An 18,230-nucleotide genomic window follows, 5' to 3' on the forward strand; every position below is an offset into this window, starting at 1 on the left:
AACATCCAGGAAGGAGCAAGCGTCTGGGCATCTCCCTCTCCAGGTGGGAGTTCTGTTGACTTCATCCTGGGTAAGCCAGACGGGACAGGGCCTCCAATGAGCCGCCGAGGCGGCTGGGGGCCGGAGCAGGTTGGAAGAGGCAAGTGAGGAGAGAGCCCATTAACTTCTTAGGGCCGTCAGAACCTTCTGGGCCCCTTTTCCCCTCCTCCCCGGACCAGTTCTCCAGCGGCTGAGACGAGAAGCCCTTGAGTGGGGTGGAAAGGACTCTCTCCGGCCAGGGAGACTGAATCTCGGACTCGGGAGTTGGGGCCAGGAGGTCGTCGCGCTCTCAGCGTGTGGGACCGCGGGCCATCTCAGGGGTCCGGGGGAGAATCCTCCAAGGTCGGGGGTGGGGGAACCGAGGAACAGCGCCTTCGCTTTTCCTCACCCTTCGCTGCCCCCCGGGGCCCCAGTTCGGAAGCGCTCTCGGCCCCTGCCGTGGCTTCCAAACTGCGCCGCTTCCTCCTGCGGCAGAAAAGGACTTTCAGATGTTGCAGCGGCGGCGGCGACTTAGGACAGCGCCCCCTCCCCCTAACAGCCGCCTCTCCGTCTCCCTCTCCCCTGCCCCTCCCCCACCACTGGGACGGCGCTGGGGGTGTGGCCAGGGGCCCGTATAAAGTCCGGGGGAGCCGGTCCCGGGCAGCCGCTCAGCCCCCTGCCCCCCAACCGCCCGCCGCCTGGGCCGGGCCGAGGATGCGGCGCAGCGCCTCGGCGGCCAGGCTCTCTCCCCTCCGGCCAGCTTGCTAACTTCCTCGGCTCCGTCCTTGTCCGCCAGCGGGGGCCACCGCGTGTCCCCGCGTCCTCCGAGTCGGGTCCTCCAGGCGCGCCGGGCGCTGCCCCTGTGTATCTCCCGCTGCCAGCCCGCGCCCCGTCCCCGTTCGGTCATGCTGTCCCTCTGCCTCGTGGCCGCGCTGCTGCTGGCCGCCGGGCCCGGGCCGAGCCTGGGCGACGAAGCCATCCACTGCCCGCCCTGCTCCGAGGAGAAGCTGGCGCGCTGCCGCCCCCCCGTGGGCTGCGAGGAGCTGGTGCGAGAGCCGGGCTGCGGCTGTTGCGCCACTTGCGCCCTGGGCAAAGGGATGCCCTGTGGGGTGTACACCCCCCGCTGCGGCTCCGGCCTGCGCTGCTACCCGCCCCGGGGCGTGGAGAAGCCCCTGCACACGCTGGTGCACGGACAAGGCGTGTGCATGGAGCTGGCAGAGATCGAGGCCATCCAGGAAAGCCTGCAGCCCTCTGGTAAGGTGCCCCTGCCCTTGCATGCCCTCCCTGGGGTCCTGCCCTCCCAGAAGCCCCCTTTCCCATTCGGGTTGGCCCGGAAGGCTCTTGAAAATCCTCTGTGAGTTGAGCAGAAGACAGGTACGTGGCAGGGCCCAACTGGCATGGGACAGGGTCAGCCAAGGAAACTGCTATCAAGTCCCTGGGCAGCCTGTTGCCACCATCACGGAGGAGGATTCTGTGCCATTGCTCCATCTGAAGGGTACCTATTTGGGAAGAGAGTCTCAATGGTAGTCCTGGATGCTGCTGTAAGGGTGGAAAGTTAAGTGACCTGGTCCAGCCAGCAGCCGCAGCCTGCAAGTGAGGGGCCAGATACCTGGGGGATGGGGATGGTGGCCTGGAGACTTTCAGTTCCTGATCCAGTGACCTTCCCTCGCTCTGGACTCAGCTTGAAGCCCCAGGAGTCTGAGAACCCCGGGCTTGGACTTTTGACATTGACGTGGGATCGAGCAGGACATGCAAATTAGAGAGGTTTTGATGGTGAGGGGGCATCAGAGTAGCCCTTCCCCAAAGTCCCAGGCCAGCTCACCTAGCTTTTTTAGAGGTATTGGGAAGACAGGGTTCTCCTCCTGCCCTGGTACACAGGCACCCTGCTTCTTGCTCCTGGCAGGTGCCATCTGAGGTGGCAGAAGAGAAGCAAGTCTTGGTTCTCAGCCCAGAGCTGCAGAAACCTAACGGGATAGGGAGCAGGGATGGACGGTCGGGGTGGCGGGGGTGGGGAGAGAGAGATCGAGATAGAGAGAAGTTTAGAAGGCCCTCTCCAGAGAGATTTAGAAGGCCCTCATTCTTACACTTTCTCTTTTCCTATATCTCGGTGAGACTTTCAGTTTCTTCTAGTAACCTTTCTCAGTCTCTCTCCTTCTTCCTCTTATTCTTTTGTTCTTTCCTGCTGCATCTCTCAACCTCTAGTTTCACTAACAACATTCTCAAATTCTCCTTTCATCACTATCTCCTGTCCGTTATCAGCTTCTTTCTCCTTATCTTATTCCTTTTCCTGTTTTTGTTGCTCTGCTTCGCTCACTTTCATCTCAGTCTCTTTCTGTTGCCCTTTCTCTCGTCTCTGTCACCATTTCTCTCTCTGTCTCTGTTCCTGTCTTTCTCTGTTACTTTTGGAACCTCTGTCTGCCTTTCTCTCCCTCTGCCTCTGTTTCTTGTTCCCTCTCTGACTCTGTTTTGCTCTCCCGGTGCCTCTGTCAGTGTCTGTCTCTTTTCCTGGTGCTTGAAGCTTCCATTGTTGCAGTCCGGATGCTGGGAGTGCGGCCCCAAGCTTCCTGCCCTGGGTCCCAGGCCGCTCCACTTCCTCAATCCTCTGCAGCTTGTTAGCCAGAGGAGAGCAGGATGCAGGGAAAACAGGAAGGAGGTGGACCCCAGGGGTCTGGGCCTCGGGCCTCTCTGCCCTTCCTGCTCCTGGGCAGCGAGAGATAGGTCAGCAGAAAATATTCTAGGAGAAATGCCAGCCTGGCACCCAGCACATCTGGGAAGCCGTGGGGGGGAGTCTTGGGGTGTAAGTCGCTGATCCTGGGGTACAGATGCCAGTGCCAGCGGGGAGGAGGGTTCTGGTGCTAGACCATACTGGGAGTGAGGGCTGAGCTCTTGGGCTCCCTGGGTACAACAGGTCCACTTTCCCTTTGCATCTTCATCCTCCACCCGCCAGCGGGTATCTGGCCGCAGATTAGGCTGGTGAGCTTCTCCTCTCTCACCAACTTGAACCTGAGGCTGAAGAGAAGAGCCCTTAGCCCCTTCTTTCCTGGCTAGGTAGGAACAGCCCATCCCGTAGTGCAGAAAACTGTTCCCCTAGAAGATTGGGGAGGCATGGCGTGAACAGATTGTGAGTGCCCTGTGGACATCATATCCACCGGCCTCGACAGGCAGCTTTAGGTCCTCTTTAGATTATAGGGCCCGGGTCTCTCAACCCCTCTCCTCCTTCCCTCCTTGCCTTGGCCTCCATCCTTGCAGGGCAGGCAGAAATCGGGAGAGGGAAAGGGGAGGTGAGGGGACCCTGGGGCACTAGGTCCCCACTCAGTAAGCTGTGTCCTTGACTTTTTACCTCCCAGTCATCCCAGAAGTACCCCTGCCCCAGCCCAGGCCATACCACACCATGTGAAAGGCGCCCCCTAGGGTTGTGTGGCAACCCTGCAGGGTGTCTGGTGAGATCTGGAGGCCAGAGCTTGGTCCCTCTCCCTGCTGTCCTCCTGAGCCTTCCACTGTCAATACGCCACTGTCCCTGTTATGTCCCAAGGCTTTAACTTTCTTGCCTGGGTTTTGGCAGAGGTATCAGTTGAACTTTTCTTCCTGCCTGTTCCTCTTGGGGCTGAGCTTCAGCAGGTGACTGGGGGAGGGCAGCCTCCTACCTTGGTCTGCTGTGGTCCAGAGGCTGACTCTTTGCTCAGGGGGGCAGGTCTCCCCACATCCCTGTCCATGCTCCCCTGCCTCCATCCTGTGCCATGACCCCCTGTCCCAGCTTTTTGAGCCAGGCCACTAGCGGTGAGGGCGGAGTGGGGACACCTGCCTCAGAAATTCACGATCCTGATTCAGAGTACTGACCCTTGACTTGTGGAATCTGGGGGGGGGATGGTGGGAAGATCAGTGTTTGGACTGGGGTGATCCAAAGCTGTGCCCTGGGTCCCTCTGGGACAGCGTTAGGGAACATGCAGGCTGGGTTAATTTTTAGTCGACACAGCAAATATTGTCCCCTCTACTTCAATACTGGGAATCCAGTCACGTCATGGGAACAGGGCCTTCCCAGAAATTCTGTGCCTTGGGGGAGGGGGGAAGGAGGAGCATGCCTGCTTAACATTTTTTCTTCAGTTTTGGCAAAGTCAGAATTATTGGTGCTTTGGGTATCAGGAGCCTTTCCATTTAAAGACATAGGAGCTGCAGAGATATGTTCTTCTCCTTTCCTCCAGCCATTCTGCTTCATTTCCTCATGTGTAAAAAGAGGGGACAACAGGACCTAACTTGTAGGCTTGGGGCATCTGGCATGGAGTAAGAGCTCAATGTTGGAGCAATGAGAGCTTGGTGATGAACAGAAAACCAAATAGATTTAAGTTGAAGCTTAGCTTCTCCCATGATGCTAGGGCTTTAGGGAGCAATGGGGCAAGTGAGCAAAGCTGAGGGACATGCAGAGGAGTGGAGGGAGGGGGTAGGGTGGAGGGGCCAGCTGTCCTTATCTGACACTTTGAGGCCAGCAGCCATGGCACGAGGGTGAGGGGGGCGCCCCCACTTTAACCAGACCTCAGAGAAAGGCCTGGTACCTGGCCGGGGGATCTTGGCTTCTCCAGTGAGAGTCCAGGCCTTTCTTGCAGGGCAGGTGGGTGACCCTCCAGCTCATGTCTAGGTGGCTGGGCCCACCTACCTCAGAGCCTCACCCTAGGCATCTTGAGCTGGGTGTGGGCTGGAGTGGAGGAGAAATCATGGGGATGAAATTGGGCAGCAAGAAAGAGGAAATCCTCTAGCTTTGACCATGAACTTTGCAGCCACTGGTGCCAAAGCTGTGGAGCCTCTTCTTTCTCTGGGTGCCTGCCCTTCCTCTGTGGCTGGAGCAGAGACCATGTTTACCCTGTGGTGGGACGTCATTGGCCTACTCCAGCAGGGCCAGATGAGGTGACCCAGCCTACCTGGGAAGCCCCACCTCCCAAACAGACCTTTCAGACGTAGGGATTCTGACCTTTGTTGGGGAAGTGAGGGGGAAGGTCTGACTCTGGCTCCTGCTCAGAGGGAAACCCACCAGGATCGTGGTTTTTCCAGAAGCACCACCTAGGTGAGCAGCACGATGTGACTGACCTCCTGGGTGAGCAGAGAAGTAAGTAGCAAGCATTTAGCAGGTTGTAGAGGTGGGAAGATGAACTTTTTTTTTTTTTTAGAGACTCAAGGCTACGAACTTTGCCCTCCTAAACCTAGTGCCTGGGGTGGATCCTGGGGTGGGGACTCAGTCTGCCAGTGAAACAAGGCTGGACAATGTAAAGTTACAGATTAAGTGGAAAGTCAACTGCCGGGATAGTCAGTGTGCTCTGCCCAGGGCAGGGTCAGGGTGCCAGGGTGCATGTGGGTGTGCACGTGTGGACCAGTGTGTGTCTGGACACGTGATTGTTTGTGTGTGTTTGTGATCCTTGAATCCCTGCCTCTGTCTGTGCTGATAGGGACATGCTGTGTACCCATGTCCCTGCAAGAGGCAGTATGGAGCCACTGTCCCCGTCTGCTGGGTTCTACTCTAAACGGCTAAGTGTGCTGGGCAGTGGGGAACCAAGGAGGCTGGGAGGCCAGGCAGGCAGCCGGCTCAGCTTTCCCCAGATAACGTCCCCCTCCCTCCCATGTGATGTGGGCCTGCCAACACAAAACAAGAGCTATGTTCCAAGCTCGCCCTATGCCTCACGCAGCCCCAGGGTTCAGTGAGCGGACCCAGTTGTTCTCCTTAATGGTGCTTCTTAAGTTAGGGGATAAACATTCCAAATATCCTTTAATAATCCCCTGAGTGTCTGTGTGAACTTCGACTCATGGGAACACAATGTTGGAAAGCAGTCAGACCTCTACTGCAGATCTTTCCAGGTCCTTGAGGCCTCTGCCACCCTGACTCGCCCCACCTCCAGGTCAGAGAGCTCTCTACCTCCTGAGGCAGCCCCCTGCATTAGAAAAACTCTTCCTAGGGAACCTAAAGAACATCTGGCCACTTATCAAGAGGCACAAGTGTCACTGTGCACAACTGTGCTTTCTTTTATGGTCATGAAAAGAAAGCAAACTCAAAGGAAAGACAGCGAAATGTCTCCAGGTCAAAGGGGGCCGTCGAGGTACTCTTGGGTTGTGGCAAATGACCCCTGGGATTCTTCCAGCCTTTCCAGGTAGAGCGGTGGCCCCTTTGTTCCCAGCTCAGCTTAGCCCCTGTGGTTCCAAGATTTGGTTTCAATTTTTTCCTGTCTTCTATTTCCTTTCTTTCTGATCGTCAGCTCCAGCCTAAACCCCCGCGAAGCTGAGTCCACCCACAAGTCTTGTGGCTTTGTGCAAGATGAGAGTGGTGTGTGTGGGGGGGTCACTGGCCAGCCTGGGCCTCCTTGGCCAGAAAGTTCCTTGGGAGGGTCTTCAGGGAGGAGCCTGGATCTCAGATCTTCTCTCTGGTTCCTGGCTGAGGGCTTGGAGTCTGACTTCTTATGGGCCCCTTTGCACAATCCTGGTCTTCTGAAATTGACCAGTCCCTTCTGCTGCTGCCCACACCGGCTGGGAAGTCTTTGTTGGTCTTTGTCTTCAAGGTTTCTCCTTGGTTGACCTTTGGAAACTTGTTGTCATCTTTTGGGACAGAAGTCCCCAACAGACTGTCCTTCTTGAGATGTTAAATACGTAGAAGGAAGGATTATATCTCTCTGCTCCATTTATTCCTTCCCTCTGGTTCTTTTCTCTAAGCCAGCCCTGCACCCGTGACAAAACCTTTTCCCATCCTTGGTGACTCAACTTTATAAATAACCTTTGGTGTGGAATCTTGACACAGACTTTTTGGGGGTCTAGATTCCTCCATGTCTGGCTTCTCTTTATCTATGTGCTTCACCCCCCCACACCCCCAGAACTAGGAGAATAAGAAGAGAACTAACCCCCACCCCCCCAACTAACTTTGGCTGGGCAGAAAAATACAATTTGACCCCAAGGCAGCTCTGGGACTGCTGCCATGCATGGAGGAACCTGCTAACTCCTCAGGAAAAAAAAAAAAAAAAATCCTGACGCAAACCAGATGTAACCTTCTGTCCGGCTGCCAACATCTGGAATGCTGGCAGGGGCTTTGCACTCGAGCCGGCAGCAAGCTGCCAAGCCTGAGCATTTCAGAGGTGGCTCTGATGTGCAGAGAGATCTTGAGACCTCTTCCTCCAGCTCAGCTCCGCGTTCTGGTTTTGGCTGCCAGGATGGAGTAGCAGAGGTTACAGTTCTGGGACTTCTGGATGGGTTTTTTTCTTGAGTTCAGATAGAGCCTTTAAGAGATCCCAGGGAGAGGGTGGTGGTCCAGCCCACCCCCATCTCCAGATCCCAAGCGCCCTGGCTCTGGGCAGCTGATATGCACTTTGGATGAGGTCTGAAATCTAAGGATGGGAGACTTTGGAGTGGTGGGGTGGGGAGCTGCAGGAATGTGCAAGGGTGTTCTTTTGGTCCTGAGGGCCACACAGTGTCTCTCCCACACACACACACGCACACACTTTTCACATGCAAGCACACACACCCACTCCCACTTCTCCTCTCCAGCCAATGGAGAGAGCTTTTGGGCCACGTTTCTCATCACTCATGGAAACTTTGATTCTGGCCATTTGGAAGAGGGTCAGCAGAACTGACAGCCCTGGGGAACCCCTGGCTGGCTCAGCCAGACGCTGAAAGGAGCAGGAAAGGAGACAGGAAGAAAGAGCAGACGGAGAAGGGGGATGGTAGGGAGAGCTGAATGGAAGGGGACATGAATGTGGGGCCCTTGGCCTGCCTCAGACCTCCCTGCAAGGCCCAGGGGACCCTCCTGCTGTTTGGGCGGCTGCAGCTGGTGACTCATCTGAGGACTGGACTGGGTGGAGTGAAGGAAAAATCAAGGTCTCCAAGAGGAATATTCTCCTGAGAAGATCCAGGGGAGTGGGGAGGAAACCAAGGTGCTGCTTTCATTTCTTCCTACCCCAGACCCCCTGCTCCTCCCCTGGTTCTTCCAGCACCAGGCTGGAGACTTCCCAAGGAGGAGAATGCAGATGGGAAGTCGGGTTGCTCTGCTGTCTTGCCCTTTATAAGCACTGACCTCTCCCCATCTTGCCTGACTGCAGACAAGGACGAGGGCGACCACCCCAACAACAGCTTCAGCCCCTGCAGCGCCCACGACCGCAAGTGCCTGCAGAAGCACTTGGCCAAAATTCGAGACCGGAGCACCAGTGGGGGCAAGATGAAGGTCATCGGGGCGCCCCGAGAGGAAGCCCGGCCTGTGGTGAGGACCACTGATCAAATGTGCACATGCATAGGCACACACCACCACCATCACCACCGCCACCACCAGATCCCAACGGTGTCCGTTCTGCAAGCATTCTTTGGCTGTCTGCTCTGTGCACCTTGTGTGCATCATCAGGACCCAGAAAAAAGTCCTCCCTCCTGTTGAAATTCCTTTCCGGCTCAGCAATTCTAGACACTGGGGACAGCTGAAGTTACTGTTAAATACTGAGACACTTCCACGCTGGTTGGTGAATAGCAGTTGCCCCAAACCCCCTGATGTTGCTTGGCTCTTCCCCTGGATTCCTCACCCCAGAGCTTCTCAGTAACTCGAGAGTTCAGGCTGGCCATAGTAGGGAGCCTTGGGACGTTGATCCAGGGTCTGGCTAATGTCTTTTCTGATGGGTGGTTCTGATGGATCCGTGCCTGGGTCTTACAAGTTGTTAATTATATGATTTCATCCTTCCGTCTTGTTTAGACATCATCCCCTTCCTGTCCTTCTCCATAGATTTCCTTTCCCCACTAGGTCCCTTCACGTCACACCCCTCCTTTTTAGAAGCTTTCTGGCTCAAGATCCTCTCCTAAATGTCCCCCTGTCCTGCCCGCCAGGGTCCCCTGAACCCGAGCCCCTCCTTTCATCTCACTGGAGGCCTGCTTGGCCACCAGGCCTGAACCCTCCTTTCAGAGCCTGCAGTCCTGATCCGACCCTCAGCCCTGGTCCCCCTGCCTCTTCTGCTTCTGCTAAACAGTCTCATCTTCCCCTCCTCCAGCCCCAGGGCTCCTGCCAGAGTGAGCTGCACCGGGCGCTGGAGCGGCTGGCCGCCTCACAGAGCCGCACCCACGAAGACCTTTACATCATTCCCATCCCCAACTGCGACCGCAACGGCAACTTCCACCCCAAGCAGGTGCGTCTCCGTCTCCGCCGGCTCGGCCCGGCCTCAGCTCTGGGATGTCTGGGATGGCAGTCTCAGGAAGGGGGAGGCTCCCTGGCCCCAAGCTCACCCCTTAGGCCCTCGCCGAACCACCCCCACCCTCAGACTCAGGATCTCAGTTCATTTTACCTATTCTCCCCTCAGATGAGTAGACTGAGGCCCAGGGAGGGGCAGAGGGCAGCCCGGAGTCACAGGGCAAGTTAAAGGCAGGCCAGTCATCCTGCCTCCCCGTCCAGGGCTCTTTCCGTGGCCTCTGTGGCCACCATCTGTGAGGCAGGCCTGGCACCCCTGTCAGCCTCTGCCTCCCAACCCCTCCCCCTCTCCACCTTCACTCCTGTGAGTAGTTTTCCTTTGTCCCTGGATGTCTGAGGTGTCATCTGGGAATGGAGGGGCTAGGTCTTGAGGAGTTGCAGAGAAAACTCAACATGCCTTTTCCCCCAAGCTGAGTCAGCGAAGGACCTAGGGGTCAGCCAAGCTGGGGGGAGGCAGACCTGACAGCTGGGAAGCACTTTGGGTGGAGCAGAGGAAGGAAAGGGCGGGAGAGGAGACAGGGGTGTAGAAACCTCTAGGCCTCCTCACACCCTTGGAACGTGGGTTCCTCTGACAAGCCCCCAGGAAACTGGGATGGTCAGTGAGGCGGACCTGCTCCAGCTCCATCTCTGGCCTGTCAGACTTGGGCTCCCCTGGGGTGGTGGCACATCTGGGCAGGGCAGTGGGTGGCCTCGTGCTGGATGAAGCCTGGATCTCCTCCAGCCCTCGTGGGCTTGGACACACATATTCCCCCACTTCATGCTCTACAGGCGAATCCACAAAGTGGACCGCCGCTGGGCCAGTAGAGGCTTAGCTAGGAGGGGAAAGGCTGCCCCCGAGTCTGCACACCCCAGGATGGCATGAGGAGGTTATGAGGTGGGGTGCAATGGTGGAGAACCGGAAAGGTCCCCCGTGCCAAATCAGCGCCAAACCTTTCTCCAGCCTTTGTTCCAATACCAATTTTATCCTTGTCTCGATTTTGCTTTTTCCTTTTGTTTTTTTTGGCCAAGCCACATGGCTTCTGGGATCTTAGTTTGCTGACCTAGGATTGAATCTGGACCCCTGGCAGTGAACGTGCTGAGTCCTAACCACTGGATCGCCAGGGAACTAAAATTGATTATTAGTTATTAACCAGAGTTTACATTAGGGCTCACCCTGTGTGTTATACAGTTCTATGTGTTTCCTTCCCATTTTTATTTGCTGAAAATTCTGACACTTGATCCTTTATCATCTGGCCAGTTCTGACCCTTGAGACAACCTTCACTTCAACTCTAATCCTGATTCTGAAATACACCTTTACCCCTCCCCTCCCCCCTCCCCTGTCTAAGCCTGACCCAAAATTTAGCCCAGCTGCTTTATTTGTTCTGACCTTGACCTCTATCTCTGTCCCAGTTCCATTTTTGACGTGGGCTGTCAGCCTCACCCCACTCAAACTGTAGTCATAATTCCCAATTCGACCGCAACTCTTATCCTAATGCTACCCTAACTTCAATGTGGATAATCACAGTCTTAACCATAATCCTATTCTCGAAGCCTCAACACAGTCAGAACTCAAGCGAAAGCACAATCAGAACCCAAACCAAAAACTTCAAACTGGGCCCTAGCCTTTCACATTCAGCTGTACCTTTCAGCTCTGTGGATCCTGTCTCCCCTCCAGGGTGTCTACAGAACTTCCTCAAGGCTCTGTCTTCCCAAACTCTTTGGGCCTTTCCTTCTTGGCCACCTTCGCTCCACTCCAGAGAGCTCAGAGGACTCATGCCCAAGGGAGCCTCCACCCTCAGAGACCAGTTGGGAACCACTGTCTGATCTGGGAGCTGGGCTGGGATTGGGGGTGGCTGCCTGGGAACCTAACCTCTCATACCCTTGTCTTGGCAGTGCCACCCGGCCCTGGATGGGCAGCGCGGCAAGTGCTGGTGTGTGGACCGGAAGACGGGAGTAAAGCTTCCGGGGGGCCTGGAGCCGAAGGGGGAGCTGGACTGCCACCAGTTGGCTGACAGCTTCCGAGAGTGAGCCTGTCAGCAGGCAGGGGGCTCAGTGCCCCCTGCTGCCCCCTTCCCTGGAGGCTGCAGAGCTGACCTGGAGCCTAGGTCTGAGTCCTGGCTTTGCCTCTGGCCCAGAAGTTTCCCTCGGGGTGTGTCTGTGTGTATGTGTGTGTGCGTGTGTGTTGATGAGCCTGGGTATGCGCTTGGGGTGAGCCAAACCCTAGGGGTGTCCTCTATGGGCTTAGATAGCCCAGGAGAGCCCTGGTATGTTTCCATATTGATCCTGGATTCATTCATCCATTCAGCCCTTCAGCCCTTCAGCCATCTATAAACACTTCTTGACCACATACTACATGCCAGCTCTAGTTTGCAGCCCTGGGGACTCATCTTGACTCCCTCTGATGTAGATATGTGGGGCCACCTCCTGCAAGGTGAGCCCAAGTCTGTGGGAGAAGAGAAGTCCCAGTTCCATAATCGGGGAGGAAAACAGACATGTACCTTGACCATTGTCGTCAGTCTAGACAGAAGGTCTAGTCCCTACCATAGGGAAGCTGAGGGGTAGCAGGAGACCCACTGAGACCCAATCCCAACACTGAAACCTGCCAGGCTCCCCTTTACTCCTCCCCAGGTCCTTCCAGCGGGAGGACCTGCAAGGGCAAGCCCACCTTGGCTTGATTGCCTGGCAACTGAGACCCTGCTCTGGGGAAGGGAAGAGGTCAGAGGAAGCCCTGCAGAGGGCTGGGGAGGTGGGGCCCATCTCTGAGCAATCAGAGTAGGAGGAAAGAATGTATGTGCCTGATGGAGAAAGGGATCGGCATGCTGGGAGGTGAGGGACTTATCTGGGGTGCTCCTTCCTCCTCCGTTTGTGGTCACAGACAGGAAGTCACAGGATGGCGCCATCCTTCAGTGGCTCACTGTCTGTGGCTCTGCCTTCCTCCCCATGTCTCCTTCCCTGGATTTTCCTCCCCTATATTTCCCTACCCCTGGGCATTTTTTGGCTCAACTGGATGGACAGAGACTTAGGTACCTACCAGTTGGCCATGATGTCTTGTCTTTTTTTTTTTAACAAAACAGAACAAAACCAAAAAAACCCTAGACAATGGTGTTTGGTTGATTTATTTACAACTAAGAGGGAATTACTAGGGATGGGAGAGCTGTCTTAGATGGTGAAAGGACTGCAAAGGGTCAGCCAGTTCACCCTCCTCTTCCCTGCAGCCTCTTCCTGGGAGGCCGCTGTGTCCCCAAAGTCTGTGCTGTCTGTGTACAGACTCCTGGTGGGTCAGTAATGGCTTCGGAAGGGAGGAAGCGAGCAGGGACAGCCTTGCTGGGCCAAAGCTATTTCTGAGATCAGTTGGTGAGTGAAGCGGGGGCATTTTCTAGGGCATCAGGCAGATCGGGTTTGTGTCTGGATTTGATTTATCAATTTAGTCGGGGGAGGGACTGCCCTGAAGCTGGGGAAAGGGGACAAGCTCTCCAATTCATTCCACAGCTCTGACTGCCTGGATTCTTGACTGGGGGCTGCACTGAGGTTTGATTCTGAGGGTTTGGGAGTGCGGTTGGTTATCTTTAATCTCACTGTCCTGGGCTCACCGGGCTGTGGGCGCTCAGTGCCAGCCCTAGAATGTGTGTCCACGAGGTACCGCTGGATTCCTGGTCGTGTCCCAGAAGAGGTCATCACCCCTCACTTCTGTGGAGTGTGTGTGTATACATGTGTTTGATCTCTTGAGGTGCTCCCAGGCTTCTCAGTTTCCCTGGCCCCGATGCACTGGCACCTGTGCTGTCTGAATCTTGGGGCTGGGGCTGCGATCCTCATCTCTCTGGCTGTGCCTCGGTGGCGGCATCCCACAGCCGTCTAGTTTTCCCGAGGCACCGCAAGCTGCTGCCTGCCGCAGGAGATAAAGAACAAAGCAACGCTCCTTCAGCCAGGGGGCTGCTCTTCATAGAGCCCCCTACTTCTGGGACCGAGGCCAAGGCATACAGGGGGAGGAGGCAAGAGTGGGCTGACAGTGAAGTTTTATATCCCTAAGCCAAATGGAGGGAGAGTATCTCTTTCCCTAAGGCATCTCTTTAAATTCCCCCTTGTCTGCAATCCGTCTTCCCGGTGCTCTACCCTTGCGTCCTGGGAGTGGGAGGTAAGAGGTCCTTGTCCTTTCATGGGCCTCCCAAGAAAGTGCTGGGTCTGCTTGGGAGGTGGCTGCCCATGTAGCCTGGGATGTACCTTTGTGATATAAGTGTATTTATAATGTGTGTGTGTGTGCATATGGCAAAGTGATACCCGAAGTGTGAGTGAGAGTGTAGGCTTTTACAGGATACATGTATCCAGGCACTGTGTGTATAGACGTGGTGCACACTTGTGTGGTGTGTCTATGCGGGCTCTATGAGTCTCAGTATGGACGTGTGTGATGCCAAGAGACAGAGTGAAATTCACAGCGTATGCGTGTACTTCCCTCCCCAACTCGTTAGTTGTCATCAATGCAGGGCTTGTGGTGGTGGGGTTGGGGCGGGGGCCGCTGTCTAGCTCCAGAGAACAGAGGATGTGTACTTTGGGAGCAGGAATCCCACAGCTCGCAGCAGATTCCCCACCCCCACCCCCGGTTCCTGCCCCCACCATCTGGGAGCCAGGTGCTAGTTGTCAAAAAAGAAGGAAATAAAAGCAACTGCGTGTCAATGTGAACACCCTCTACCACTACCAGGCCAGAGGAAGTGAACTGCCCTGGGCAGTGTCACAGTGGGGAGAACCGGGCTCCAGAGAGGAACTGCTGGTCTGTTTGCACCCAAGCCCTCCCACTGTGACCTGTAAATCCCCTTGAATGCTCAGTCAGTCTAGTTGCCACAGGAGCATCAGCATCCTGGCAGAGGTGGGAAGGGAGGGAGTGCTGAGGACCTCAGTGGGGCCACTATACCTAGAATACCTTCAAAGTCCTTGAGTTCTCTGTCCTGCCTCCCTAAGAAATGTCATTCCCGGCACTGTGGTCTGGAGCAGAGGGGTGGAGGACCTGTGAGCCCATTGATGCCAATTGGTATCAGGCATTTGGTTTCCATTTCCTAGCTCCTTGGGCTTCCCTGGTGGCTCAGACAGTAAAGAATCCGCCCACGATGCCAGAGACCTGGGTTTGATCCCAGGGTGGGGAAGATCTCCTGGAGAAGGGCATGGCAACCCACTCCAGTATTCTTGCCTGGAGAATTCCATGTACCGAGGAGCCTGGCAGGCTCCTGGCAGTGCACGAGGTCTCTAAGAGACATGACTGAGTGACTTTCACTTCACTCCTGGCTCCTTGGTGGAAATCAAGACCCGACGTCTGGCTGTAGGTTGGGGGCTGGGTTTTCCGTTGCCAGGAAGGCAAGGTGGGAGTAGAGAACAAAAACAAAATGGAGAAGTGGATTGACTCCAGTATTGGATTCAGGTGGGGGAATCTCTGGAAAGCTGGCCAAGACCCCTGGCCCCTTCTCTTATCAGGGTTCTGAGGTTCCAGACACGGCCATTCCTTCAACTCCTTCCAGGAAAACGCTGCTTGTCCCAACCCCTTTGCCCTCTGGGCCAGATTCCACCTTCAAGTTACTCCAGGAATGTTATGAGGCATGCAGGACTTGGGGCTCCAGCTCAGGGGCCCCCCTTCCTGGGCGGCGGGGCGGGGGGTGGTTATGGCTGTGTGGCAAATGACCCTGAAACATTCCTGGCCAGAGAAACTCCCTCTGCATTCCAGACCCCTATGGCAGTATGACCTCTGACCTCCGAAGAGAAAGTCAAGATGATGTGGTTGAATGGAGGTGGGAGGCAGGCTGGTAGCTGGGATACTGCGTTGTTCCAAGGAAGGGCGGAGGAAAGGGGGTGCTTTGTGAGTTGGGGGAGAGGGTCAGTGGGAAGAAAACATGTTCAAGGGGGTGAGGAAACAATGAGTGGAGGAGGGGCAATGGAGGCACACGGGTACACACACACGTGCACACACACACACACACACACACACATTCATGCACCGGGAAGCAGCCATCATACCAGCCACCGTGGTGTCTAATTAGATGCTCACTGTGGAGTAACCTGTCCCCCTTTTGTCTGAGGTCTCAGAGGCTGGGGAGGCTTGAGGTCAGGGAGTAGAAGTGGGGGTGTTGTAGATAATTAGAAACATACTCTAATAGAGTGAGCAGGCGCCACCAGGACCACCTCTTCCCTCACCATCCCCCTCCCTTCTCCAGGCCCCCAGCCCCCTTCTCCATGACCTGGACTGTTCCAGCTAGGCGAGGGGAGGGGCCGGTGGAGCCGGGGAGTGGAAACCCAGTGGGATTGGCTTCCTGGACCCTTACACAGTCTCCAAAGTGCAAACAACATATTTTTGCCATGCAGTGGTATTTAATTACACATAAAAACAGAGCCATTAAACTGAAATTAAACCCTTGTTGGAATCACTTAATTCAGGGCATGACAAATTGCTTTCAGTGGAGGCAGCAGTGAAGTCCCCTCAGGGAGAGATGGAGATTAGCAGCTTCCATGGCTGGCTGGGTCCCCTCATTGTCTTGGCCCCCTTGCTGGCTCTAAATTCTGAAATTGGGGTCAGAACCATCTAAAGACCACCCAAGCCAAGGGGGAAGCCTCGGTTTGTTCAGGATGACAGGAATGGAGGCTGGGGAATCAGTATCACTGTCCAACCCAGTTTCAGATAACTCGGTCCATTTTGTTGATGGGGAAGTTGAGGCCCAGGTGCCAGGGTCATCCAGAGCCAGTATGAGAACTCTGGCACCAAGCCATGACCAGGGAGGCTGCTTTATTCTTTCATGCTGGGCCTGGAGACAAAGGTTGGAGCTGGGTGGTTAAGGGTCCAGAAACCAGAGCAGGCCCTGGGTGGGGAGAACAGATTTCTCCAGAACTGAGCTCCTACCTCGTCCAAGCCCGGAGACAGCAGGGAAGGGAAAATGGGATTCTGGGACTTGGGCTGCTGAGACAGCCTTGGCTCTGTGGAGGGTAGCCTGATACTCAGACTCTGGCTCAGACAGACTTGGTCACTGATCCACCTGGTGAGGTTGGGCAGGTAAGACATTGCTGTGAGCCTCAGTTTTCCCATCTGTCAAATGGGGATGGTGATTCCTATCTATAGAGTTCCTGTGAGGACCAGTGGGCAGAATGCCTGAATAGGGCTTAGAGCCAAGTCCAGTTAGTGGTTCTATTGGCCTTCCTTCTCAGGACCTCTGGTCTCCATTTGTAATAAGATCCAGCTGGGACCTGGTGGTTTCCAGGGCTCCCTTGCTTGGTGTTTGCAGCCCTTTCTCCTCCCTCCAAACCCCTTCTTGCAGTTTTCCTTCTCTCCTCTGTGGTCTAGTCACCTAATTATGGTAGGTTTGGGGTGTATGGTTAGACTACTGGGTAAGAAAAGGCAGGCTCGGGAACTTTCCTGGTGATCCAGTGGTTAAGAATCTGCCTTCCAATGCGGGGGACGCAGCTTTGATCCCTGGTCGGGGAACTAAGATCCCATAGGCTGCGTGCAGCTACTACTGAACCTGAGCCCCACAACTAAGTCAAATTAAAGGAGTATTTTAAAAAAGACAAACGGCAGGCCCAGCCCCCCTAATCCCTGCCTCACCTAGTCTTCCAGTGGCTGTATGTGAGGGTCCCCTGGGAGGTGAGGTGGGGCTGCACTTTGTGGGGGGTGCCGGGGTGCACAGTTATGAGGCTGTGGTCTCCCTCCCCTGTGTGCCCTCGACGATCCAGGAACCAACTTTCCTGATTGGAACCAGATGGGTCTGCTGTGGCCGGAGGCCTGTGCCAGCAGTCCACTCACTCAGCGTCCTTCCCCAGGAGGGAGAGGGGGCATGGGCGAAGGGGACAGGGAGGTGAGGAGGGCCCTTCTCTCTGAGGCTGGGAGACAGTCCTTTCCTTCTCTCTCCTCTCCAAGCCAGTGGCCTGGGAACTTTTCTGTTACCCACAGGGGATGGTGTGGGGTGGTGGCCTGCTGAGGACGAGTCTCTCACTGAGGCTAGGGTCAGTCCTAGAACTTATGAAGCCCCTCCTCCATCCCCACCCCCAAAGCTTGGCTCAGCTGCAGGTGGCCAAATAGGGGCCAACTATGTCTGTTCCCTGACTCCTGGAGTGGCCCCAAGTGGCCCTCACCTTTGGCCTCCTTGGCCTTGATAGACGGTGAGGTTCCTGCTCTGGGGGTTGGGAGGGGGAAGGGCTGGGGCTCAGGGTTCCCGTCATTGCAGGCCTGGCAGCTACCCTACTGGCTGCAGATGGCTCCCCTGCCAGCCTGGCGGCCAGCGCAAATGCTTTACAGCTGTACCTCTATGGACTTGCCTGAGAGCCTGGAGTCAGAGGCAGGGAGCTGGGGACACCGAGCTGTGGTGGGTGGGGGACAGGCCAAGACAGCAGTCCAGCAAACCCATGGTGCTAAGATAGTGAGGACAAGGAAACTTGAGATCCAGGAAAGGCTTCCCCGACATGCAGGGCTTGGAGTGGAAGCTTCCCGAGGAAAGATCGAGTTTCGGGTCCTGGAAGGTCCAAGGCTCAGGGTCCCTGTCTTCCTTCTGGGTCCTGGTCTCTGAGCAGAGCCAGAAGCTTCTAAGTTGAAGCAGCAGGGAGGGGAGCCTGTCCTCGTCCCCACCCAGGGGAAATTGGACCAGACTGCTCAGGAAACAAATTCAATTTTCCAGCATCATGGAAGGTTAGTCGGACAATAGAGGTTTTTTCCCCCTAAAAACATAAGAAAAAAAAAAAAGTCCAATTGCTTTTGGCTGAACTGTTTCCCAACTTCATTTCTCAGCCTCAGTTCAAGGCTTCTCATTCAAAGTGACATGTGACTGTTCAGTGACCCTGGCCTGATCGCCGGCCTTGTGAGGGGTCAGGCCAGGCCAGCCTGGAGCTCCTGCTCCCGGGGTCTGTGACCACCCCCACTTATAAAAGCCCTGGGCGGGCCCAGTCCTAAGGGAGGGACTGTGGTAAAAGCAAAAAGCTGCTCCCGAAGAGATTTTGAATTTAGGGCTGAGTGCTAAATCCCAGGCAACAGGCCCAGACGGGTTTATATTAAAATGTAAACGGACCTGAAAAGCTTTGGAAAGTTTTCTTTTT

The 18,230-nt window shown here is 55.5% G+C and overlaps 1 protein-coding gene across 1 annotated transcript; it reads left to right on the plus strand.

Annotated features, from left to right (window-relative positions):
• The first annotated feature begins 667 nt into the window (after positions 1-667).
• IGFBP4 (insulin like growth factor binding protein 4) lies at positions 668-12,279 on the plus strand. The gene is made up of 4 exons (XM_061391733.1): positions 668-1,272; positions 8,079-8,236; positions 9,006-9,140; positions 11,073-12,279. The coding sequence occupies exons 1-4, from the start codon at positions 924-926 to the stop codon at positions 11,205-11,207; spliced, it is 777 nt and encodes a 258-aa protein (XP_061247717.1). The 5' UTR covers positions 668-923; the 3' UTR covers positions 11,208-12,279.
• The last annotated feature ends 5,951 nt before the right edge of the window (positions 12,280-18,230 follow it).

The sequence above is a fragment of the Bos javanicus genome, chromosome 19 (genome assembly GCF_032452875.1).
Source record: "Bos javanicus breed banteng chromosome 19, ARS-OSU_banteng_1.0, whole genome shotgun sequence".
NCBI lineage: Eukaryota > Metazoa > Chordata > Mammalia > Artiodactyla > Bovidae > Bos > Bos javanicus.